The sequence below is a fragment of the Anastrepha obliqua genome, chromosome 2, assembly GCF_027943255.1.
Source record: "Anastrepha obliqua isolate idAnaObli1 chromosome 2, idAnaObli1_1.0, whole genome shotgun sequence".
Taxonomy (NCBI): domain Eukaryota; kingdom Metazoa; phylum Arthropoda; class Insecta; order Diptera; family Tephritidae; genus Anastrepha; species Anastrepha obliqua.
In genome coordinates, this window is record NC_072893.1 from 71,661,352 (window position 1) to 71,688,407 (window position 27,056).

Genomic DNA, 27,056 nt, shown 5'->3' on the forward strand with positions numbered 1-27,056 from the left:
GCAAAATCATGCATGCAGTCATTTGAAAACATTTTCGTAAAAAGCAAAATGTGATGAAACATCGAAAGGTCAAAATAGAATTCAAAAATTTATCTATGTGTGATTTCCGGTGCTATACGTACAATATGGCACAAAATTAATCATCCTATGAGAAGTTTTTTTTCGAAATGACGTCGTACGTCAATCATATAATGTGAACCAATGAAGTGTCAAACAATCGGTTTGTTGGTGAATTGCGGTTGCAGTGTTGAGAACGTCGAGACATCGATGTTGTTGGGTTTTAGTTGTTTAATAACGCTTGCGCAAGACAGCACTACAACAATATTCTCAATAGAACGTTCAGTTCTTATTCCGCCATCTATACCGTCCATCCTCGACAGAACCAGTTTCTTGAAATTTCTTCACCAACCTTTTCAGACGATTATTTCCACAAAAAAAAATCACGATCGAATTTTACAATAAGTTTCTTTCAATTCTAACGAGCTGTTCTGTCGTGTAAAATTGTACATCTGTTTACTTGACGAATGCCAAAGATGACGCAAAAAACAGGTATCGTTTAGGAATTATTCACTACTGCCATCTAGTCGTCACTTGTGAAAAATCCTTTATTTAGGTGAAGTAAAAATTTCCGAATGGTTTTCCACGTATGTATCACGGGTTATCTTTGCCCAGGAACTGAAGAATAGTCCGAAAACTGTTTGGAAGTTTTGAAATCAGGCGAAAGCTGTTTTCACTTCACCTAACTGAGTCACGCAACAACGATCAGCAATTCTATACTAGAATTTCATGACAATTTAAGAAAAGCATCTTCACAGATATTTTGGTACCAATTTCTTTGTAGTTTTTAAGCAATTTTTGCAGAAGAGTTTTAGCACATACAAATTCGCGCCTACTTTGGGAATTGTTATCAAATCGAAAGTACTTTCAATACGTACAAGGGAAAACCAAAATAAAGAAGACTGAGCTAAAATAGAAACGGCAGGAGCTTTGTTCTGATAACTTCGTTTCTTCGTTTATTTATTCTTAGCCCCTATACACTGTTATGGGCGATCTAAAAGCTTTTCGAAAGAGTGCTTCAGGTCATTCACCGGAATGTCCTTCAGGATGTCGACACAAGCCTTTTGGATGACCTCTATGGGCTCAAAACGTTTTTCTTTCATGGCCATATGCAATTTTCCGAATAGGTAGAAATCACAGAGAGCCATATCAGGTGAATACACTGAGCTATTGATGGTTAAAATGCGATTTCTAGTCAAAAACTCAGTCACTCAAGCGCCAGCTTCCTGCCTCGCGGTATTCAGGGCGAATTCGACGAACAACAAGCAACAAGCCCTTCAAAACGCCAAGATAAAAAAGTGCATTGCCGGTTTGGCCCATTGGCACGAACTTCTTGTGGACAATTCCCTTGGAATCGTAAAACTAAACGAGCATCGACTTGATTTTTGACTTCTCCAATAGCAATTTTTTGGGTGGTGGCTCGTCTGATGCCTTCCATTTGGCACTTTGACGCTTAGTTTCAGGTTCATGTTAGAAACATTACTTTTCATTATCAGCTACAATGTTGTAAAGGAAGTTCTCGTCCTTTCTCGTCTCTTTAATGAGGTCTTTCGAATGTTGAATTCTGAACAATTTTTGGTCCTCAGTTAACTTGTCCAAATGATCAGTTAAAATCCGACAAATCGATGTTTTGGAGATATTTAACTCCGATTCCATGAATTTTAACGATGATTTCATTTAGAAAAAATTTCGATGGAGTTTTCGGTGCTTACTGATTTTGTTCATTGTCATTTATGTCCTCATAACCATCTCTGAAACGTGTAAGCCACTCATGAACTCTGGTACGAGATAGACAATCATCGCCATCAACTTTTTTCATCAATTCAAATGTTTCGGTAAACGTTTTTTTTCTTTGTTCGAAACTCAGTTTTGTACCGATGACACAAATATACTGACACTTTAGACGCAATAACTTCGCTTCCACTGAACCGAATGTCACCAAGCTTTCACTGGAAGTCAGCTAGGGATGTAACTTTCAATGCATTAACTCATGAAAACGATGGCGTCATCGATGATGCCAGTCTTCCTTATTTTCGACTTCTCCTTGTATATATATTAAATATATATATGTACTTATGTCTACATATAGTATAAGTATATATCGCCCTGCTTTTATTCGCCAGTGCAATCAGTGCATCATCACCCTACGAAAACTTTCAAATGTTTCACATAATATATTCTTAGTAGAACAAAAACAAATTAACTTTCACATCAGAAGTTTATGTTGCTAAAATACCAACTCTTGCTCCCAACTGCGCTGTTTCACTTTGTGTAAAGAATGCAATGATCTCAAGTAAAATTTTTTCTGACATACTGACCCAAGTCAGCGCCATATACATATAGTAAACTCCTGTTGCTGTATGCCGTATACAAAGTACCTATGGTACCTATGTGTGTATTATGTGTATACGCATACATATCCGTTACTTCTGTTTAATGTATAAAATAAGCATACATATCTCATCGGCTCAACTCTCTTATAGGTATACATACATACATACATACATACTCGCATATATATGTACCTTTATCCTAAAAAATTAGTTCATGCATATGGTCACGGCGTGTATTGTAAGCCCATTATCCAGTCAATCTAATATTGAAATATTTTGACGTATTCCGCTCGACTTACTTGTAATATGAGTGCATATACATATATGTAGGTATATGTAGTGCATATGTTTGTAGGGCCATTTAAGGGATTAAAAAAGCAATAAGTGTTCCATTGAAAATGGCAAAGCGAAAATGATCCTTTTTGTGTAGTGACTTTTTTTGTTTATTGTTTTGTAATTCCTGCTTGCGTAAATGGTAATTATGCCCTTGTTTTGTGCGGTTTTCCGCATTTTTCCTTTTCCTGCATTGCCATTTTCTCAAAGTATCGCCACTATGGAGTATGGCAATTTGTAGGTGCAAAGAAAAAATTGTGTGTGACCACATGGTTTGCATGCCAAATGTTTTGAAACAATCAATAATAAGGTGCCAGCGCCTGACACAGCTGGATACGCATAATCGTTGCTATCTCGGCTAATATTATGTACATACATACATAAATAGTAATTGTTTTTCATAAAAGTACCTGAATTGATGCGTTCAAGTGGCGAAAATGCGATTTTTTGCGGTAATGTGCGGTAATTTTTTCCTTTGATATTTCCCTTTTAAGGGGATGCAAGAAAAAATTATATGTTCTAATTACTTAATAGAGCTAAATGTATGTTTACATGGAATATGTATAATATGTATTGTATCATACAAATAACTGAAACCTAATTAATTTGCCCAACATTGAAGAATACTCAATACTCAGGACTGCTGTACAAAGTTCTTGTCTGGTGGAACTCGCTGGAAAGTATGACATCAGTTAAGAAGCTGGAGGGGCTTCAAAGGTCTGCCCTCATTGGAATCAGTGGGGCGCTTCGACCCACTCCTACTCTAGCGTTCAACGATATGCTGAATGTGCCACCCGTGGACATTGCAGGAAAAACCGCAATCAGATTGAAGTATTCGGACCATAAGCTAGACTTCAGCTTCGGAAACTCTAGAATTCTTAACAACTTCGAGTTCATCCCCATGGTGCTGGATCATTGTACAGCCTCGCTAAGTCCGACCGAAAATTTTGCCATTCATATTCCTTCGAGGGAAGAGTGGGCGGGCTGCAACAGGGCATGGCAAACATGTTTACGGATGGCTCGAAGTTGGATGGAAGAGTTGGTGGGGGAGTATTCTGTGAGGAGCGCTCCATCAAGCTCAAATTTAGGCTTCCGGATCACTGTTGAGTTTTCCAAGCGAAAGTAGCAGCAATTAAGAAAACAGTGGATGGTTGCTCGCTTCTGTAATGACAGTAAAGGAGATAAATATCTACTCCGACAGCCAAGCGGCAATTTGGGCCTTTGGCTCAGTGTATGTGCGTTCCAAATTAGTCGGCGAATGCCTGATTTCCCTCTCGATTGCATAGGAATAATTCGATATTATTCTCATTTTGGTTCTCGGTCACAGCGGCATAGAGGGAAACTGCTGGGTCGATGACCTGCCTAGACAGGGGACGCTTGAGACGGCTTCATCGCAATATGGGAGTATTGGAGTTCCCTTAAAAATCTGTAGTCTACTACTGGAAAGATGGGCCTTGCGTCAACTCAGCGAGGGCTGAGCTAGTGCGCAAACGTGTAAAGTCGCGAGATCCTTCGGGCCGTGGGTAGATCGGGAGCGCTCGATAGAACGTCTAAGGCTAACAAAGCCACAGCTACCGAATTTGGTGGGTATCCCCTCCGGACACTGTCCGTTAGGTTTCCATTCGGTGAGGCTTAGGATTGCTTCAAGCCCATTCGGTAGAAGCTGTCTTGAGGTCGAGGTGGAACCATCTCAGCACCTTCTTCTCAGCTGGCCTGTTCTCGTCGGGCTAAGGTCTAAGCATTGCTGATTTAAATATCACACATCTGGTGAAATTCGTCAGTAATTTGAAACGGTTAATACAAACGTAAATCGAATCATCTCGTAATCCATGCCCTTTTTCCGTTCCTCCCCCTCTCCTTTTCTCCTCCCCTCCCCCTGTATGGTTTCACAACGGACAGATTTTATATTTTTGTCTAAGTGCGTCACTCGCAAGGCCAGCCATTTAACCTTACCAATATTAAGGACTATCATAGTTGTGGGTTTGCCGACATAGACAACTGATTTCACATATATATATATATATATATATAATTGGCACATGCACCCTTTTTTGGCGTTTGGCCGAGCTCCTCCTCCTGTTTGTGGCGTGCGTCTTGATGTTATTCCAAAATGATTTCACATAGTTCCACAATGAAAAATTCACGGCCGTGAGATCATATGATCATGAAAGTCGGTGTATTGGGCCACTTCTGGAGAAAATTTACTCATTGAATACTTTTTTTATTAATAGAGGATTCCCTTAAATGCAAAAATGTTTCGAAGGCTCAACAAACAACGAAACTTTTCATACCTCGAAAAACAACTACTCGTATTAAGATTTGTTCCCGTGCTTCGTAAACTTTCGAGGCAAATTATTTATTTGCAAAATACGCATCCTAATCTTCTACGAAGTTGCTAAAAAATGCGAAAAAGAAGCAATGAAAATTAGAACATGAAAGTAGGCAACAATAACCTATGCCGATATACAAGTATTTCGCAACAAATTTTTGTATGACAGTTTCGAAAAATACGATGAAGGAGATGTACATACATATGTATGTATAAAGGCAGTATCAGAAAATATGTTCAATATCTATAGCACGGATACTTATTGGCAAGTTTCGCCAATTTATTTCTGTGTTATTTCATTTTGAAAGGTTTTAAGAAAATATAGTTCATTCTTCTACAAAAACCATGTAGATCTAAGTTGAGAACTAAAAACATTCATAAATTTTCATTAAAATTTAAACTTTTTAATAAGAATTCAGTATTCATTTTATAGCCCATTGTATTTCGATACACTCGTAATAAAATATAAGTTTGAAGGAGCTCAAAAATGCGTTGATTTTTGAGAATGTTTTTTTTTTTTGTGGACGGTTTTGGGTATTTTCTTCCATATAAAAAATGTGGAGCACTTGTTGCGGGGATCGCTATTTATATTTCAGGCTGTGGGTACTTCTAGTGTTATCAGGCGTCGTCTGACGTTTCCACTAGAAAGATCTTCAAGTTTTATCATGACGCACTCTGAACGTTTTGATGTGAGACCCATACAGTGCTGCTAACAGTGGCTTTAAAAAACATCTCGACAAAAAAAAAGATATTAAATCACGAATATTTTCGAGTGATTATTTTTCACAATTTTCGACGTGAACTAACGAGACAAGAATGCAATGATGAACTAAAATCATTCTATCGTAAAAATCTGGTACAAAGATTTTTCTCTTGTTCGCAGTTCGCTCGCTGACGAAGGTCTTCCAAAATCAGTTGTTGTGCCAAAAAATGTCGGTTCTGTGCGCGAATTGATTGAACAAGATCTTCGTGTCACATACTGTCAGATTGAGGCATCCTTGGGCATTAGCATGACGTGCACCAATAAGATTTGTAGAACCACCTTATGGTAAAAAAGGTTTGTTCGGTTTGGATCCCACATAACTTACGGAACGTTCTGAAAACGTGACTGCACAAAGAGCTTCAAAAATTAGTTCAAAGTAATATAAAAGTGCATTGGTCATCGTAGAGCATATTTTGAAATACAACAACACCTTTAATATTATTGGTCAAATTGTCAAAAATGAACGTGTTTTTCAAGCCACTTTAAGCTTAAATAAATAAATAATTGGCGCGTACACTTCTGTTAGGTCTTTGGCCGAGCTCCTCCTCCTATTTGTGGTGTGCGTCTTAATGTTGTTTAGCCGACTCCAAACGGCAAATGGTTTTTATGAGAAGCTTTTTCATGGCAGAAATACACTCAGAGGTTTGCTATTGTAAACGCGAAATTTTTCCAAAAATTGTTATGAAAATTTATTAAATATTTTTTTAAATTTGGATTTAGACGTTTTTTCTAGGAGAATGATTTATTTATCATAAGCAAAAATGTTTAATATTATTAAAAAAAATTGATGTTAGTTTAATAAGAAACAAATATGTATGTAGGTTTATTGAAAAAACTTGTCAATAAGTGTCTATGCTATAGTTACATATTTAATGCCCTGTATGTCTTCTTTGATTTTCTGCATTAACACCTGCTTAGCTCAATGAATGTTTTTCGTTTCTTATCATTTCGATACTCGATTTGCTATGCAGTTTAATGCGGGTAAACTCTCACCATTATTTGTCATGGAATCACCACAATCGCTCTGCTCAAACGATCGGCAAGACATTAATGGCGACGATGTCGGTGTGTGTAAGAATATTTCTGAGTCCATTATTTGCAACTCGTAAGAAACGTTTTTGAGAGTGAATATGCCAGTAGTATTGATAGTAGTAGTAGTAGCAGTGGTAGAAGAAGAAGAGGAATGCCTAGTGCGTTTCAAATTCCCCTTTTTAAGCACACCCGAACGACCAGCAACAACCAACTTACTTGTCTTGGAGCGCGGTTCACGCGGCCCATCAACGGTGACTTTAATAGCTTTGGCATAGGTGGCCACCTGTATTGGACTGGTATTAACGGTGATGGTAAGCGTAAAGCTTTTGCCTGAAAAAAAAACAAAAAACATACAAAAATAAAATTAAAAAATATGCATATGAGTGAATGCTGAAATAAAGTTAAGGCTTATTCAATTAAAGTGGCTCAAAAGAAGAGTACGATGCTAAAAAATATCAACATACATACATACGTACACATACAAATATGCACTTCACATGAAAAGTGAAGTTCGAACGTAAATCTTCGACAATGTGGCAATATGTCAATTGTGCGACATGCAAATGGATTTAGGAACTGTGCAACAAAGCCCGAAAACTACAAATTAGTTGGGTAAACGTGGCAGTTTTGCTTGAATGCATCGCGCCTTGACGTTGACGATGGGTAGTCGGTGCCTTTGGTGTTCTTCGCCGATGTCCTCTCTCTACGCATTATGCCGCCGGTCGCACTTTTTTGATGGGTAAATTAATTTAAAGTGATCATTACACGCGCCGTAACAGCTGGCGGCAGCGCTTGAAGATGCAAAGTGGGGCGTTTAATTGCCACAAAACTGCTAACTGTGAGTGTGAAATCATTTTAAAGATTTTTATTTGTTTGCTAATGTTTCTGACAGCAGCATAATGAGAAACTGATGAATTATGAGTGAAAAATTTTTAGCTCAGAATTGAGAAAAATGGGTCAGAGAAAAAGGTATAGCACGATTTTGAGAAAATGTCACAGTTTCATGCTGACTAAGATGGGTTGAGGTACTTGGGTAATGTGGCACAAATAACTGGAAGTTAAAGAATGCAGATGCTTTTCCTATTTGATTGGTATTTGAATAAAATATACAAATTTACTAACGTATCAAGCAATTACCGAAAGCTAAGCTGCTCTTTGGTATAAGGGCAGTTGTTTTTTAATTTGACTTGGAAGGAGGCGCAAAATTAATCACCCTATCGGAAGATTTCTTATTTTTGCAAATTGTGTCGCACGTCAATCATATTTGACACATAAGAACACATGACAAAAAAGATTTACATCATTCAAAATCATTTTTGTTTTTTTTTTATTTAATAAAAAAGTTATAAAAAAATTTAACGATTCATTTTAATTTAGTTCAGAACCGCTATACTTTTTGGCAAAGATAATATGATGCGAAATGTGAAGTTTTATACTAAATATTTTGCAATAGTACGACTGTAAGCGGCAGGCTAATCACCTACCCTGCCAGAAACCAAAAACAGATTAACGAAACCGACACAAGACTGAGTCTTGTCGAGGCCCTATGCTCCCGAGAGGATCGAATAAGGAGAAAAAAAGGTCTGAACATTGAAGAATTTTTCTGACTTAACCCTTATGTCATGGCGTTCCATTTGGCACCTAAATCCCATGTTGATGGGTCGGCGCTTATTTCTACTATATAACGCCAACAGAAAATTAGAAAAAAATGCATAAGATATCTTCTAAGCATTAACTAAATATATCCGAAGAGATTTAAAAAAACAATATTTTTATAATATTTTATCATAAACAAATGGCATGAAACATGCATCGTGCAGTAGTTTTATAAAAAACAGGCCGGACACGAACGTCCATCGGCATGGGATTAGGGTTAATAAAACAAGTGAAACGTGTCAGCAATGGCAAACCTCTGAGCCATGAAAAAGTTCTCCATAAAAAATTCATCTACCGTTTGCAGGCTGGTTAAAACTGTGAGATGAGGAGCTCGATCAAACACGCAATAAAGGGTATAAACGCCAATTCACAACATCCACAAGGGGCCATAAGGGCCGTATTAAAGATTTTAAAGATTAAATAAATGTTGAGAATACTCGAGACCACAACCAACTATTTTTTAAGTATGTGAGCATTCATAATATGTTTTCTTCGATTCCTACATACAATAATAGGACACCTACGATACCCTTGATAATACTCCAATATATTGTTTTTATTATTGTTAATTTCGAAATTACTTTAAAATCGTTGTATACTTTGAACAATGTATTTTAGACAATTTTTAAGAGCTTCTTTAACTAGAAACTTTGTTTAGAATACAATTTCTATTTTTTTTTTTGTTTTGTGTAAAAAACAATATTGATGAGCCGTGTTATTTCAAAGCGCTGTAAAAGTATGTTCTCATATCCAGTGATTAGCAATAAATCCAGAAAAATTAATCTACGCGTTACCATATGGCAGATTAGCTCCAAAATTGCCAATCAGATGTCAAGACCGTTTTGAAGGCTCTTCATAGAAATTGGTTTGGTGCAATATTTGAGTGTCTATTTAATTATTAATGATATGAAGAAAAGATAAATAGAAGCAATAGTTAACTTAATTGAGCAATTTGCTGCTAGTAAAAGGCAGTTGGAGGAAATCCAATAGTATTCTATCTTAGCGTTTTGAAGCGTTTGTTGCATCGCATTCGTTGAATTTTCCCTGAATACCGCGAAAGAGGAAGCAGTCACTCTTGTGACTGAGTGACTCACCATATTCGCCTGATATGGCTCCCTGTGACTTCTACCTATTCGGAAAATTACATTTGGCCATGAGATGAAAACGTTTTGCATCCGTAGAGGCCATCCAAAAGGATTGTACCGACATCCTGAAGGGCATTCCGGTCAATGGCCTGAAACACTCTTTCGAAAAGCTTTTAGATCACGCAAGACCTTATATCGAGTCGAGAGGGGATTATTTTCAATAAATAAACTCGAGGTTATCAGAACACAGCTCCTGTTGTTTCTATTTTAGCTCAGTCTTGTTTATTTTGGACTTCACCTTGTGTGTCTACAAACCTCTTTTCTTTTCCGGCGTCCATTTTATTTAGTTTTTATTTTGACGTAGATAATCTCGTTGCAGCCTATTATAATAAAGTGTTTAGGATTGAGCATATATGTTGAGTCAGCCATTCAAGCCGCAGTGAAAATTATCCTAACGGTCCATACATAGTTGCTAAAAGGGACATAATGAAATAGCTCGTTTGATAGCTTGGAAAAGCATACAAAATTGGGTACCTAAGCCGAACGCGAATGTTTGATTAATAAAAAAATTATAAAAAGTTCATATTTTCGGAAAATAGGGTGTCGATCCGTGTGAGACACAAAACCCTAGTTCCATTCATTTCTATAAATACTCGTAAATAAAAAGAAGCCAAAATCACTATAAATTGGAGGAGAAGCAATCAACAGAAGAACTAATTACACTGAGCGCACTAAATTATCATCGGATCATTACAGGTTATTGAGCCTTTTTAACAAGTACAATAAAGTTATTAACTGCGCACAACATTTTCAACAGACACGGAATGAAATATTTTGGAAGCCAACAGCAAATAGCATCATTGCCTCGAAGAAGGCGGCAAAACAAAGACGTTTGATGGAGTTATACAAATAATTTGAATTGCGTTTGAAAGTGCAATTAATAAAAATTATACGTAAATAAATCAAGTCAACATATGTAGGCGCAAAGAGGCAAACGATTGGATGAAAGCCGAATCCCAGCAGACAGCAGGTTGGAAAATATAAAAAATAAATATTTTTTAAATTCAAAGCATTGTCCTAGCAATGAAAATTTTACTCCATATATAGATCATATGTGGATACCAGTCGGTATACAAGTATATATTATGCATATACATACATACATATATAGTCATACATATATAAGTGAGCTCAAACAAAACAAAAGCAAATAGCAAAGCGTACGAGTGCTTTCAAATAAAGACAATAAAAAATGAATTCAAAAAGTTAATAATCTATATTAGTCATCCAGCTTCAGTGCCAACAAACCACCAACTACCAACGGTACTTTGGTCAACAGCCATCTCAAGCCATGAGAGTCTAATAACAATAGAGCGTGCGAAGCACCAAAAACAAAAAAAAAAAGAGTTCAATGCATGTAGTACATCAAATAAAGAGTCAAGAAATCAGTTCAACAGATAAATCAGAGCGCTGGTACAGTATTAAGTTGTTGTTGTTTCTGTTTAACTGCTGGTGTTATTTTGTGTCATGGCAGAGGGCAAGGATGATTATCTCTTTTCGGAGTTGGCTTTTTGGTGGTGGTGATGGTGTCTTTTACGCTTTTTGGTTTTTGTAGTTGTCGCAACCCAAAGGCGCTTATTGATGACGCGTGTCAGTCAGGAGACTCTCAGCATTGTGCTTGCCCCCATGAAAAAATAACTAAATAAAAGCAACCGAAACTCTTCTCAAAGGGGAAAGATTGACTCGGCTTAGCTGAGTTTTTGAATGCGTGAAGCAGGAGTTTTGAAACCTAACGCAATGAATGGAATTGTGTACAAACAAATTGAATTCATTAATCTTGTTAAGTTTTTGGTATTTTCGACTCACTCACTAAAAAAACTCATTCACACACAAATACCTCTAGCTGTCGTTGGCGAGGAGTTGGTGAAACTATGCAGCCGCTAATGAGGACTTTACTTATATTAATAAAATATTACACAAAAGTGTATTTAACTGCTACAGGATAAGGATTTTTAAATAAGTAAATTATGGGAAAGAAATTTTTTCCAGTCGGTAGGTAAACAAGTTGTCAATTGTACATATATTGGACAACATATTCTGCTAATATTTTTTACAGATGTTCGAAAAAGTATTAACACAATTTAAACGATATGTGTGCCGTAGTCGAAATTTTCTGCATACCACATAATTGACTACAAAATTTTATCGCATTGATATTTCATGAAAAATTGTATACACTTTGTGCGTAAGTACCATTTGGGTGAAAACGCCACTGTGGGCATGAAATAGCAAATGACGGAGAAACTTTTTTTTAATAGCGGTTACATTTTGCAAGGCAATGCCAGGTTATATTAGGTTGAAGCAGTTGTCTACTATGGGAAACCGCTTGGGAGGCTTGTCTTTATGTCTTCTAAACCCAGTGTTTACTTTTCAAAAATGTTAGAAGATCCTTGATTCCCACATTCTTCCAATACATTTGAAAAATTGTCTACCTAAAATGGTAAATCTACGTCTGGATAGAGCAGGACAATGGCACAGGAGGTGTGAGATCGTCTCTTCCTCTTCCTCATCTACATAGAAGTCATCTGTTCGCACGCTCATTCTCTGGGCGTGTCTGCCTATTAGATAGTGCGCCGTTATAACGGAAAACAGCATGCTAGAATTTTGCAAAAATTCTGTGCGTTTAGCATTAACAGTCGGTCACAATTGTCGAGCGAGTCTGTAGGTGGTTTTATTACGCCATTTTTCGTTCGCTGCTCTTACAATTTCCTTAAAAATAAGTACCTTAAAATTCTATAAGCGAAGTATATTACATTGTATGTGAACCCATCAGTCAACTTAGTGCCGAGTTTCGCTAGTTCATCGGCCCTATAGTTATCCTCAATGTCACAGCGGCCAAGAACCCAGGCAACCCAGACATTGGTAAACCCATAAGTGTATTTTTGTCATGAAAAATCGACTCATAAAAAACCATCTGCCGTTCGGAGCTGCCTTAAAATTGTAAGACCGCCTGTTGTAGAACAAGCCCAAGACGCATGACACAAATTAAAGAAGGAGCCTGGTAAAAGGCCCACACAAATAGTATAAGCGCCAATTATATCCATATATACAAGGTGGCCCAAAATTACTCATTCAATTTTGTTTTTAAATAGCTCCATTGCATTTGAAGCGCTCCATTGCTTGTCTGTTTGTATACTACAGTTGTCTATTTCACAAATGTCAAATATAATTGATGTACGACGCCATTCACAAAAATTGTAAATCTTCCGATAGGGTGATTAATTTTGCGTCACCTTGTACATGCATACATACGTCAGCGTCAAAAGAAAGTGTACACCACTTATTGATAATTTTTGATTATTTATTAATTTTGTGATATCAAATATTTTTTTTTATAAAAATATGGTTCCTAATACAACAAGAACCATATAAAGAAAAGTTTTGAACTTTGCGAAAATGCGGCAAATTTTCATAAAAGTTTCAAACTTTTTACTCAGAATTTTTAGAAAAATTGCAGTTGTGTAGTTTTAAGGATCATAAATTTTGATATAATAAAGTGTAAGTTTCAAATGGTTCGAAAATCGCGTTATATTTTGAAAACTTGTTTTCTTTTGACGTTGTCGGGTGTTTTCTTCCATATAAAAAAGTGAAGTAGGCGTTAAATGGAGAAAAAGCACAAGACCGCGACCAAAAAAGTTCTCAAAAATCAGTGTGATATTTTACCTATATACCTACACTTGAATGCACTTCACTATATATAATAAGCTATTAATTGCATACCTGAATTTAAAACTTTGCTTCATATAGTTTTTGTTGTAGTATAAACGGAGTTTTTATAAAAGACTAATTGAAATTAAAGAGTAAATAAATAAATAGTCAAAACTTGTCTATATGTGGTGCACATTTTCTTTTTACGTGGGCTGCATATAACACATTACCCACCACTTGCGTGCTACTGAACTTTTCACGTAAACAGGCACATATTCCTCGGTAATCGAATTCCACTCCTGTCTGAGTCTGAAAACCATAGGTGGGCACACTGCATTATAAATTTACTGCATTACAAATAGCAGTAATCAGTAAAATATTACTGATAATGAAGTTTAATTTGCATTACCAGTAAACTTTTACTAATTACTGAAAAAAAATTGCAGTAAAAATATTTTTTTACTGATTACTGAAAAAAAATTGTAAAAATATTTTTTTACTGATTACTGAAAAAAATTGGAGTAAAAATATTTTTTTACTGATTACTGAAAAAAATTTGCAGTAAAAATATTTTTTTACTGATTACTGAAAAAAATTGCAGTAAAATTACTGATAATATAATTTGATTTGCATTATCAGTATCAAATTGCAGTAAAATTACTGATAATATAATTTGATTTGCATTATCAGTATAATATTTACTGTTTATGGGAAGTCAAAATGTAATACACTCATCACGAAATTCAATCATTTATGTACTCAATAATTCTTTCTTTTTTTTGGTTTCTCTTATTTTCCTAAATAACAAAATAATAACCCCATAACTGTAACTGTCGTACAATCCAAACAAAAGAATTGGATGAAGATGCAAAGAAAAAAACAGGCCAATAAATATTTATTGCACGCTACACATATCTATACAACATAGAAAGAGTAGAGGTTATAAGATATATTATTTTTACATAAAATTTTGAAATGCTTGTGTTAAGAAAGGCTAATAGCTAATAGCAAATCAAATTATATTAACAGTATTCTTACGGCAATTTTTTTCAGTAATCAGTAAAAAATATTTTTACTGGAATTTTTTTCAATAATCAGTAAAAAAATATTTTTACTCCAATTTTTTTCAGTAATCAGTAAAAAAATATTTTTACAATTTTTTTTCAGTAATCAGTAAAAAAATATTTTTACTGCAATTTTTTTTCAGTAATCAGTAAAAAAATATTTTTACTCCAATTTTTTTCAGTAATCAGTAAAAAAATATTTTTACTGCAATTTTTTTCAGTAATCAGTCAAAAAATATTTTTACTGCAAATTTTTTTCAGTAATCAGTAAAAGTTTACTGGTAATGAAAATTAAATTGAAATATCAGTAAAATATTATATTTACTGCATTTTTACTGTTACTGCAAAGTGCCCACCTATGCTGAAAACTTATTGCTCTCTATTTTTTGGTTTTGAGTCACTCAATATAGCCCCTTTGTATTCTAACCCAAATATGTTCGACTGGGTTCAACTTGGGGTAATTTCGAATACAATCATTTCATTTTACAACCTTCACGCTCTCTTTGGCAGTGTGGCACCTATATTCATCTTGCATTTTTCTTCTACATTTTTCATAAACGGGCAGCATTTGTTCCCTGTAGTATTTTCTGTATACATCATAACGCTCTCGTGGTTTTTACAGTTAAAAGACAAAAAATGTACGTAAGCGTATATTCCCCAATGACGGCTTTTTTAGTTGTATCTTAATATCTTGGATTTGTTTAGTTTTTTTCTGTCGTTCGCTGCTGTAGTAGATAATTCTTGGTTAATAGATAATACTCGTTATATTGGATCTTTAGTTATAGAGCATCTCGCTGTTGGTAGTCTCAATTTAAATACTTCTTAAATTGTAATTTTAAAACAGCAGAAAAAGAACTAAGTAGAAACATATTACTATGATGTTTCATGCGACATTTGCCAAAATACTTCAAGCGGCCGTCAGAAACACCAGCTCACCGGCGCTTACTGTTACAAGTGACCACTGGCGAAATTGAAATTGTTTTTCTTTTTTTGCTCCACACGCAGACTTTCCATGCAATTCCGAAGCTAAAAATTTACGAGTAAATTAAAAACTGCTTATTTACTTGTCCTCCTTGCAGGCATTATGATGCACGTAATTATTGTTGTCGCTGTTACGCATGATTAAATGTCATTTCAATCAACGGCAGTAGCGGCCATCATAACCGACATTTAAATAGTCACTATCAGACAGCAATGAAATTGCTTTTTTCGCTGTAAGTGTCCACCACCCCTTCCCCTAACAGCGTTGATCATTTAAACGTTGGCAGATAACTTTTTATGGGGTAAAGTAATATTCAAGGCTATTTCTAAATGTGAAATTGTTGTATGTGTATATATTATATATAGCAAAGCCACTGCAGCCAAATGGTTTGGTGCGAATAGTAGTGCTCGTGTTCGAAATTCGCTGGGCACAAGACTTTTTTTCAGTACTAGTCGCTTCTAGTCAGGCAATAACAGTCAGGTCATGAAAACGCTCCACATAAAAAACCATCTGCTATTCGGAGGCATGTACTTTCTTCTGTAGAAAAACATCAAGACACATACAACAAGTTGAGAAAGAGTTCGGCCAAATAACCAACAGAGGATGTAAGCGCCATACCATATATATGTATATATTATATATTACTTTCAGTGTTGCCAGTCTATTACAATTGTAATAGATCTATTACATTTGTTCTCAGTTTATTACGCTATTACACTTCATATGAAATCTATTACAATTTCCAATTCTAAGAGGAAACAGGAAAAAAATTGTTCATGTTTTAAATTACAATTTCAGCCAAATTTTGAAAAAAATGTTTTATAAAAGACGTATTGGGAAACCTTCTTTATCCATCGCTGCTTATGTAAGTCCCATTGTTAACGAGAGAGGGCGAGCAGCAGCCATAAAAGTAAACATGATGTATACTAAAAGGACATATGTATGGAGATATTTTTGTTTCATTCGCCCTTTTGACAATAATTTCTCCGCTACTGCACATCGTCAATTTTGAATATGTATAACAACACGATACAACACGTTGCAACTTGCAACGTGCGCATTGGCCGTAAAGGCTTAAAATATTAAACCCGCTAATGTTGGAAGAATATATGTATGTTAATTAGTGATATCCTGTGTTACTGACTGTGTTATGACGTTTATTTGACTCTGCCTTTCTGAATGAGCTTTACTGCTTTGTTAGAAGTTTATTCAGTTCGAGAATTGTCACTGTGATGAGCATGTCAGTGTGATAGTGAGTGTTTTGTTTTCGTTTTAGTCAATTAAATCCTGTTGATACATCAGTATGGAAAGGTGAGTGTTTCTGAACATTTTCTCACGTGAAATAATTGCGGATTATTTTTCTATTACTATCTATTACTTTTTTGATCATCGCTTTAGTACGCTGCTGCGATTGGTTCTGGCAACACTGATTACTTTCCACCAGGTCTAATATAGTACAAGGTGGCGCAAAATTAATCACCCTATCAGTATTTGACAGTTGCGAACTAGACAGCTGCAGTATACAAACAGACAAGCACTGAAGCAATGCTCAAAATAAATATTTCCAACACTCAAAACCACTTATTCAAAAAGAAAATGTTGAATAATTTTGAGCCACCTTGTACATATTATATAATTATATACCTATATGTACACTTGTTTGTATAGTAGCCTGTAGAAATATGATTAGCAAAGGTCAAAAAAACAAGTAGACCTAGACATATACTTATACACATAGATATGTATGCAAGAGTAATAGTAAAAAAAATTATATATTTTGGCTATGCAAAATATAAAGTTCGAGTTCCGTGCACTGAGTTAAAATCATTTGATCAAAATCTTACTACGCAAATACTTTCCGAGTTCAGCAAAGCTCGCTCTACTAAGTGCGTGTTACCCAAATTTCGTTGATAATAAACCACAAAGTTGCGGTTTGTTTCGTTTTACGGCTATCAAAAAAGCGGCCTGTTTTAAATTTGCCTGCATTCTCTTAGTAGTACTTTCGAAGTGTTTTTAAACACGAGGTTGCTATGCTAACAAAGTAAATACGTTTGCATTTGCTTTCAGGGTCGCGAAAGCGTTAATTTCCCCTTTTTAATATACTTAATCTTTAGTTCATATAATCCAAATAGTTACTTTTCCAGTAAGAAATAGTCGAAATTCGAGATATAAATTTCAGATTACACATAATTCGCTTTCAAATTAAAAAAAAAAAAACAATCCAAAAACACAAGAAATTTATGGAAAAAATAACGAATTATGTCTTATGCTGTATTTACTTATACCTGTACACTTTTTATTTATTTTTTTCATTTTATTAAATTTTTTCATTCAAGAATCTTCACTGCATATGTTTCTTATGCCTCGTTTTGAAACTAATGAAAACAGGTTAACATATACAGAGTCCGGCACTCGAAGTGATTGATGATTACAATATTTTATAAACGAGTGGCAGCACCGCAAAATTTGACAATTTTATAAGGAGACAAATTTGTTTAAATATTTCAAGAGGCAAAACAAAAGAGAAATAAAAGAAACGTATGAAGCAGCGGGAAACAAGTAAGTTTTGTTTGCTTTCTTATAAATTTAAACTAAATTAAGTTTTTCTTTTCAGAAAATAAGAGCGAACTACAAAAGCGTTATTCAAATGGTAAGTGAAATTTGTGAAGGATAATCCAGAAATTGTATGTATATGAAAATGGAAATAAAGATCATATTTGGTTATACTTTTTACACAAATAAATAATAAAGGCTTTTTTAAATTTTAAACTCTTAGCAACTGGAAAAAGCAGCGCACTACACAATTGATTGTAGGTGTACAGCTGTATCGTAGGTGACAAAATTTACCAACAAACTTAGAGCATGAGACGAAAACAAAATTTATTAAGGGGCTATATACAGATAGAATTTTCAAAAAATCGATTTTTTATATTAATTTTATTTTCTTAATGTACATATATTTAAGAATACACACAGAAAATTTAATATCGTTGTGGGGAATATTTTCGAAGTTAGACGCAAATTTGAAAAGGTGTTTCCGAGTGCTTGAAAGTACAAGGCAAACTTTCAATGTCGGTGACTAACATGACTCGAAAACGGCTAAGCCGATTAGTCTCAAATGTAAAAAGGTACATTTTAATAGCAGAGTAATTTTGTTACCACTCTAGAATAGTGCCAATTCAATATACAATCAGTTTTGACCACATGCAGTCATCTAAAATGGCAGCCAAGAGAAAATGGTTCTTCACGGGTATTGTAAGTAAAAATTTACCCAATAAGAATTTATAACTTCCCCTCCAAATGAAATGTCGCTTTTGCATCTTTGAGAAAGCCACAATGTGAAAATTCGATGTATACTTTGAAGCTCTTGCTTATAATTTCATAAGTCTATCAGAAAAAATTTATATGTATAACACTTTCCTCTGGGTAATTTTGGCACGAGAAATACGTACCAACCTGAACTCTGTTGACACTTCATCTCGTTATTTAATTAAGAGGAGCCAATACGGAAGTTCAAATAAGAAACTTGGAAAATGAATGACCTGAGACCGCCTTGTGAAACAGAGGGTTAAAGCGGTCACAAATTTTTAATATTTCCATAACGTTCTTAAAATTATTTATAAGCGGTAAATTTTTTTGTAAAAGGTTATGGATGCGGTTAGACTTATATATTTACGAATATACTTTTTTTATCTACAGCTTAGCTTTCTGCTCATATCAGGGTTTTCGGTTATTGTTATCACGCACACACACATACACTAATACAGTCAAGCTTAAATTTTTATCTTAATCAGCAAAGCAAAAGCAAAACCACAAACCGCAAGACTGCCTTGGGGGTTTTGGGTCCTATGTTTCTTGTAGGGCTAAAAGGAAACTGTATACACATTTTTTTTAATATACTGAATTTTATACAAAATTAAAAAAAAAATGTATTTTTGAAAACTTTTCTATATTTTTTCTTTGTAATATTTTTATTGCATCAATTGCTTGGGATTACTTACAAGAAAACCTTAACAGTGCTAGCTACTAGATGAAAAAATGGCGCATAAAAGCTAACGAAAGAAAATCGGCGCAGATAACATTCACACTTCGAAACAGCTCATGCCCTGCCGTATCTCTTAACAGCGTTCCAATATCTCAAACAGATAATGCCAAATATTTAGGTATTCTATTAGGCCGGCAACTTATTTGGCAATCGCATATATTTTCAAAGCGAAAGCAACTTGGACTGAAATTACGATCACTACACTGGTTATTCGGCTATAATTCAGCACTTGCACTAGACAATAAGGTGCTTATTTACAAATCTATTCTGAAACCGATATGGACGTATGGAGTTTAATTATGCGGCTCAGCTGCAAAATCAAATCTAGAAATTATGCAAAGATTTCGGTCAAAGGGGCTCCATCGGTTACCAATGCGCCATGGTTTGTACGAAACGAGATATTGCACCATGACCTAAAAGTTACGACAGTTTTCGAAGAAATAAACAACCTCAACCAGAGATACAACAGCCGACTTGCCACTCATCCGAATAACCGAGCAAATAACCTTTCTATAGTAAACTACTCTTCAAGATTAAAAAATGTCAGCCTAACGATTTAATGCAAAGATTTAAAACGTAAAATACGTAAATGCAAAAGTTATAAAATTGTATATGAGGTTCATTATTAAGTAACGAATTCCACTGGGAGTTCTTACTCCAAGTTATTCTTCTTTAAATTGTAGGTAAAAATAGTACTTATTGTTATTGTTATGACAGATTGTATGAAATAAAGGGAGATCTTAAAACAAAAAAAAAAAATTGTTTAACAATTTTGTAAATCTGGAAGTAAGTATTTTAAAATTTTGCTCCATTTTCATTGTTTGGCGAAAACTCTCATGCATGACCTGCGAAAATGCTAAATTTTTTCATGGCACCACCGAAATATTAAAGAGACTTTCAAGTTTTTATACGTCGGTTGTCAATAAAAGTCTTTAAGTCAATGCGGTTTATACGGATTCTTCCAAGGCATTTAAGAAAAATAGCGTGAAATCCAAAACTTATTAATTTGTAGATTAAGGTTTGCCGCTCAACCTTAATCTACAAATTAAAAAGTTTTGGATTTCACGCTATTTTTCTTAAATGCATAAAGTCGAGCCTTTTCAATCGTGAATGTGTAGTTGTTGTCGTTAAACATTTTCTTATTGTTCTGTTACCTCTTGCGGTGTTCCCCAGGGCAGCACTTTGGGCCCTTTGTTCTTTGTAATGTTTATTAATGGTGGTTTGCATCATCTCTGTGCAAGAAACAGCAAGTTATAGAAAAAGTGGTTTCTAATAGCGGTCTCCCCTTCGCAGGCAATGGTAAACTTCCGAGGGTATTTCTGCCTTGAAAAATAAAAAATATCTGCCGTTCGGAGTGAGCTTAAAACTGTAGGTCGCTGCATTTGTGAAAGAACATCAAGACGAACGCCACAAAGAGAAGGAGGAGCTCCGCTCAACACTTAACTACGAGTAAAGTACACGCGCCAATTATTTATTTTTATATCTGAATGTTTCCATTTCTTTGCGCTTCTTTTATATGCAGGAGGTTTAAACATTTTTCAAACTGTATTAAGCTTGTCTGATTCAAACAATCGTCGATCAGTCCTCAACATAGTCGTGGAATGGTGTAATACAGAGAGGGCCATGCAGGGTTTGCTTTTTGAACCACCTATTTTTTTGAGAATGGTAACACAAATGACATGTCAAATGTGTTCATAATTTACTTACTATAGGTACGCTTGAACAAAATTGGGAAATATTGAACACCTATTTCCAAAGTGGTGACTCTTCTTCTTCTTTTCTGATTTTCACATCGGTGGTTACGTCAATAAGCAAAATTGTCGGATTTGGATCTCATAAAATCCACACGTTACTGTAGAGAAGCAAATGCATCCACAACGAGTCACTGTTTGGTGCGGTTTTTGGTCTGGCGGTTTTTGGAGCCGCGGTTACAGTAAATGCAAGCGTTACCGTGACATCCTCAACGAGTTTTTGTTTCCAAAAATTGAAGAGGATGACATGGACGACATTTGGTTTCAACAGGACGGTGCAACTTGTCACATTGCCAAAGTTACAGTCGAACTTTTGGCTACCGTTTTTGAAAACCGAATAATCAGCCGAAATTCCGATATCAATTGGCCCCCTCGGATCTGTGATTTAAGCTCGTTGGACTATTTTTTATGGGAAGCCGTTAAGGACAAATGCTATGCGAACCATCCGGAGACGATTGATGCTTTAAAACACGAAATCGAAGTTGCCATTCATGAAATTGGAGCCCAAACAATCGAAAATGTGCTTAAAAATTGGCTTGATCGAATGGCCTACTGTAAAGCCAGTCGTGGCAGTCATTTGAACGATATTATTTTTATTCAGAAATGATAATGTTCAATCTTCAAAATAAAAAAAAAGTTTGAAAAAATATTGATTAGTTTTTTTTATAGCCGATTCAGAAAGCAAATTTTACATGGTCCACCCTATAGGAGTCTACTTCAACTGAATGTTAAGAAATGTTCTCATGTGTAAATTTTTAGGTTTAAGCATTCAATCTCCATCATATTTTATAAAGAACTCGCGTTTAAATGCTCTTCATGAATACCAACTACCAATTTACTGATTTAGGAGCAATCTTCGATTCTACTTTTCAATTCCTAAAAGTACGTGCGCATTCAAGTATGCAGTGATTAGCAACAAATCCATAAAAAATAATCTACCCGTTCACATATGGCAGGTTAGCTGCAAAATTAACAATCAGCTGTGAAGATTGTTTTCAAAGGTTCTTCTCATGGGAAATTGGTTTGGTGGATATTTTATTGTTTTTTGTTTGTCTAATTATTACTAACGATATGAAGAAAAGGCTCAGAAGTTTGCAGTAATTAAATTTTACAATAAATTTAACTATAAAGATAGCCTTTCTTTTTTGTCAAGCATAGCGGGAACAGTCGCATATTTCAAGGTTTTCAGAGCCGTAGGTGCAATAAAGGAACTTGCAAAACAACCAAGTGTTTCCTAAAAGGTTTTACAGGGTGGTAGCAAATCTCCTTCTCATACGAAATTCCTTCTCAAAGAAGGACTAATTACGGGTCGCAATTCGTAGAGATGACCCGTGGTCACAGTTGTACCTTTCGTTTTGAGGATGAGGATAGATAACTTAGGTGGTATGTTTTTAAGTTGGATTTATTGAAAGTGGATGAGCCCTAATCCTCGAAAATCCGCTAAGACTTATAAAAAAGTCCGAGTAGTTTGCACACAAGCAACGAACGCCATTCCCACCTGTAATCCTCTATCTTTTCAACCTTCTATCTAGGCCTTAAGCATTATTCAATAATAAAAGGTTTGCTCAGTAAACAGCTTTCTCATTCCCTCTTGACAAATTGGCTCCCTTAGCAAGACACTGCGTTGCTAACTCTAGAAATGTTTAGCAAAAGTGGAAGAAAAATAAAATTTGTATCGTTATGTCCATAACCAAAACGATATTGAAAACATCCTGACATACAGCTAAAATGAGGATATCATAGAACATATTTTTGGGGCAATGAATGTGAAAAATGGACGTTTCGACAATTTGAATCCGATGCCTTTCAAATACAGATTGGGGGAGTACTTACTAGGTTACTTTAAAGATATATAAGTTACCAACAAGAGCTCATTTAGCAATATGTGGCTAAGCACGGCCTCCTGATGGCAGATGATTTTTTATGAAGAGTTTTTTCATGGCAAAAATAGTCTCGGAGGTGTACCATTGGCTGTCCAGAAGCCTCCGCTATTTTCTATCATTTAGTGTTTCATACCCGGGGTAGTTTGTCCATTAGTTATGAATGTAAGAATAATCGCGACTTGGGGGTCAAAACTCCAAACTTACATGAGCATAGCATAGTAAAGCAAGGCGTGAGTATGTATGTTCACAACTTGTTGTTAGTCAACTAAATTTATGATGAGTTCGCTTCTGCTCTGAAAGGCTTTCATTATGGCCATAATACTTAAGTATAATAGCGTCATATTGGCAAACCTTCCCAACTTCGTGATCAGTTTTCTATTTAAAAATTGATTCACAAAATATCAATCTGGGTTTAACTTAGTAACCTTATTTTTTTAATATCATTCCTGGAAATTTCTGTATGTGCCATTTAATTATAATTTAAGTAAAAACAAAAAATTTTGTGCTACCATTTTTACAAAAAAGCTATTTACAATAATTTTTCCACTTTCTTCGCCCTTCTTAAATGCGACCTTTTGTAAGGGAGTGTCAGATTTCTAATGTCACAAGTGAACAAACCTATAATAATTGAATCATGGGCCTTAAGTACAATGGGAAATATGATCTGAGTGCTTGGAAAATTCCGCCATCCAAATTTCATTTATTTATAAGTATTTAATCTACAGTACAAATTACCTTACAGACTAGAAAAATGTAAGGGGAAAGAAGCTATATTAGGCCACTAAAATACTAGCAATCAATATAAATACAATATTAAATAATTAATTCAAAATTAAAGTAGTAGTCAATTTTAAATTTTTACAAAATTACATCTCGATAAAGCAACATCAGCAGGCTAGAATTGGATAATGAATTATAGTCTCTAAGTGCGCGGGCAATGGTTGCATTACTCGCAAATTTAGTCTTAAAGTTTTGGGCATAAAAAGGGTAAACATTGCGAGGACTTCTTTGTGGAACATTAAAGCATATCCGCTCAAGTAGAACTGAATAGTCGACAATGCCATTTATATCACTGAAACTAAACGAAAGTAAAAGGGTTGTTCTTCTCTTTTCTAGATAATCTAAATTATCATAATTAGCTTGAGCCGAGGAACAGGGGCCTTAAATCGTAGGGAACGTAATGTCTGCTTAAGAAATATTTTTTGAACGCGCTCAATTCTATTTATCGAAAGTTGATCGTAAAGTGTCCAAACCTTTCGTTTTTGCTGAATGAGGCAAAATAAAACATCAATATTTTAATATACACGAAATACGCCTAGAAGCGCCTTAAACTATCAAACCGCTCTGCACATGGGTGCCTTCGTCCTTCCCATTACCCCCAGCGGCATGATCATCATCATCATCATTTTTGGCCAACTGTTGCGCGTGCCGCCGGACTCTTGCGTGAATTTCCTAGTGTATTAATTGTCAGTTTGGATAGAAAATTAGCGAGCTGTCGCGATGCAGCACACAGACTGCACTTTGCATGCACTTGCAGCATTTGCAACACGTTGCCGATCGGCCGACCAGCAAAATAAAGATGACATATTGCAATCGCAGTACAACAAAAATGCCAAAATGCACACTTTAAAATCGATTATTGATGGCAAAAATTTGTGTTGCGTGCTAACCAAATGCACAGAACTTGCTGCTGTTCTCCAATATAGGCGGAGAATGAGAAGAATAGCCAGAACAATTGCAGCACGCATACTTCCCATACTTACATATTTATACGCTGGCGGGCTGCAGCTAAGCGCATGGACACGTGATGGATGGGAGATGACAGTTGGTGCAGTTTTTGACTGCAACACGCTCAATTGTTGCTGCAGAATTACACCTCATTGTTTGAACGCAATTTTGTTGCCTCGAAATTTCGAAATGCACTTTTATGTAATTTTATAAGGGTTGCGCGCAAGAGCGAACAACAGACTTTTGGTGTAGCAGCAAACATACACTCGTACAAATTCATACATATGTATGTATGTATGTATGCACTGAACGCACTAAGTGCCTGACGCCCTCGGGCTTGCGGACATAATGTGACGACTTCTGTGAGTGAAACTCACTGGTCTTGAAGTCCGACACCGATAACGTTCGACAACGCTCAATTTTCGGGAATATAATTTTCGCAAGTGGCTCTACTGGAACGCCCGCTCGTTCAGTTAGCGTCGTCCACTTACTTGTCTCACTTAAGGTGACGCAAAGTGCATTCTTACACGAGCACCCAACTCAACAATGCTGCAAAAGCAATAACAATAAAAGTAACAAAGCGCTAGGCAGAGCTAAGAATTCATTGACGGAAGTTAAACGCTGCCATATTGGCTTATTATTGACTGCTGAAGGTGCTTCTACTGATGCTTCTGATTTCCACATCGCACCAGTTTTTTTGTATTTCATTTATTTTTTGTTGTTTTTGTTTTATTCCTTTGCTGTCAATCACTCACCTCGGCCGCTGCGTCCCACAAAGCGTAGATCATTAAACTTGGCCACATGATCCTTCATCACCGCCGTGCAGTTTCTCAGTTCGGCACAGCAATTCTCATCGTTGCCGGCACGTATCGTTACCAGAGTGCCGTCGCCGACTTCCACGAGTGCCACCACTTTGAAAGAGTTGGGCAGCGTTTTGTTGGAGCGCCAATGCGCTGGCAGTCTGGAGCACAAGAAATATGGATTGCTGGTACGAACTGAAAGATGAAAGATGTATTGCTGTTAGTTGTGAAGTGTTAATTTAAGTTGGGAGGCGGCATAGAGTTAATTAATTATGTGTAATTTTCATTACTATAATTTAATTACAGTTTGGTTGGTTGACATGTTGCTGACAACCGTTTCCATAGGTTGCATTATTAATTGCCCGGCTAGGGTTTGCTGTGGATTTAAGCTTTTAAATTATTGAATGTCAATAAAGTTAAAGTTATTTTTGGCAGCAATAGGTAATACCAAGTAAAATGCAAAAATTTTTATTATGCGGCAAAATGTTGCATGAACGAAATTGAGAAACATTTAAGCAAAATGCCCATCGAGAACGTTGGCAATAAAGTATTTATTTGCCAGGAATGTCATGAGGCCGATGCGTTATTTGATAGGGGTACCTAATAATTTGTATGGAAGAAAATGATTATTAAAGCAACCGTATTTGATTTAGTAATCGACGGTTTTCTCATAATTAAAGTAAAACCGTACTTTGCTCGAAAATACATTCTGTCGAAAACAATATCGGGAATTGTTCAATAAAACGCAAAATAATTGTTTAATCATCAACATTTTTTGTCGCCTTCAAAATATGCCCCATTCGAAGCAATATACATATGCCAATGACTACTTCAGTCACCAAAGCACCTTTTAAACGAGTTTGAAGAGATCTTCTTCAGCTCCTTCAGCGAATTCTCCTTAATGGCCTCTATCGGCTCAAAGCGGCGTCCGCAGAGTGGCAATTTAAGTTTTGGGAAAAGGAAAAAGTCACACGGGGCTAAAACCGGTGAATACGGTGGTTGTTCCATGATATTTGTCGAGTTTTTGGTCGAAAAAGTGTTGACAATATGAGCCTTGTGAAACGGTGCGTTATCACGATGCAAGATCCATGAGTTTTCTTTCCGCAAATTGGGCCGTTTCCTACGCACATTCTTTCTCAAATGTCGCAGAACTACCAAATAATATTCCTTATTTACCGTAGAACCATTTGGAATGAATTCCGAGTGCACAACATCCTGATAATCAAAGAAAACGAGTAGCATGACTTTCACTTTTGACCGACTTTGACGTGGTTTTTTGGGTTTCGGCTCATGTGGATAGCGCCATTCAGCCGCCTGTTTACTGTTGAGTGGTTTGCATGTCAAACTCATATACCCAAGTCTCATCACCTGTTATGATGCGCTGGATAACCGTTGGGTCCGAATTCACTTGTTCAAGCATATCTTCAGCCACCTTCTTCCGATGAATTTTTTGAAAGAAATTCAACTCTTTTGGAACGCGTCTCATGCCAATTGATGATGTAAAATG

At 35.7% G+C, this 27,056-nt stretch overlaps 1 protein-coding gene across 1 annotated transcript in view; it reads right to left on the minus strand.

Moving 5' to 3' along the window:
- Positions 1 to 27,056, minus strand: part of LOC129239463 (protein lozenge) — a 68,829-nt gene that overhangs the window by 26,020 nt on the left and 15,753 nt on the right. The window contains exons 3-4 of the mRNA XM_054874965.1: positions 25,505 to 25,744; positions 7,064 to 7,177 (exon numbers count right to left, since the gene is read on the minus strand). Coding sequence (XP_054730940.1) covers positions 7,064 to 7,177; positions 25,505 to 25,744 — 354 coding nt within the window. The remainder of the gene's footprint in view (positions 1 to 7,063; positions 7,178 to 25,504; positions 25,745 to 27,056) is intronic.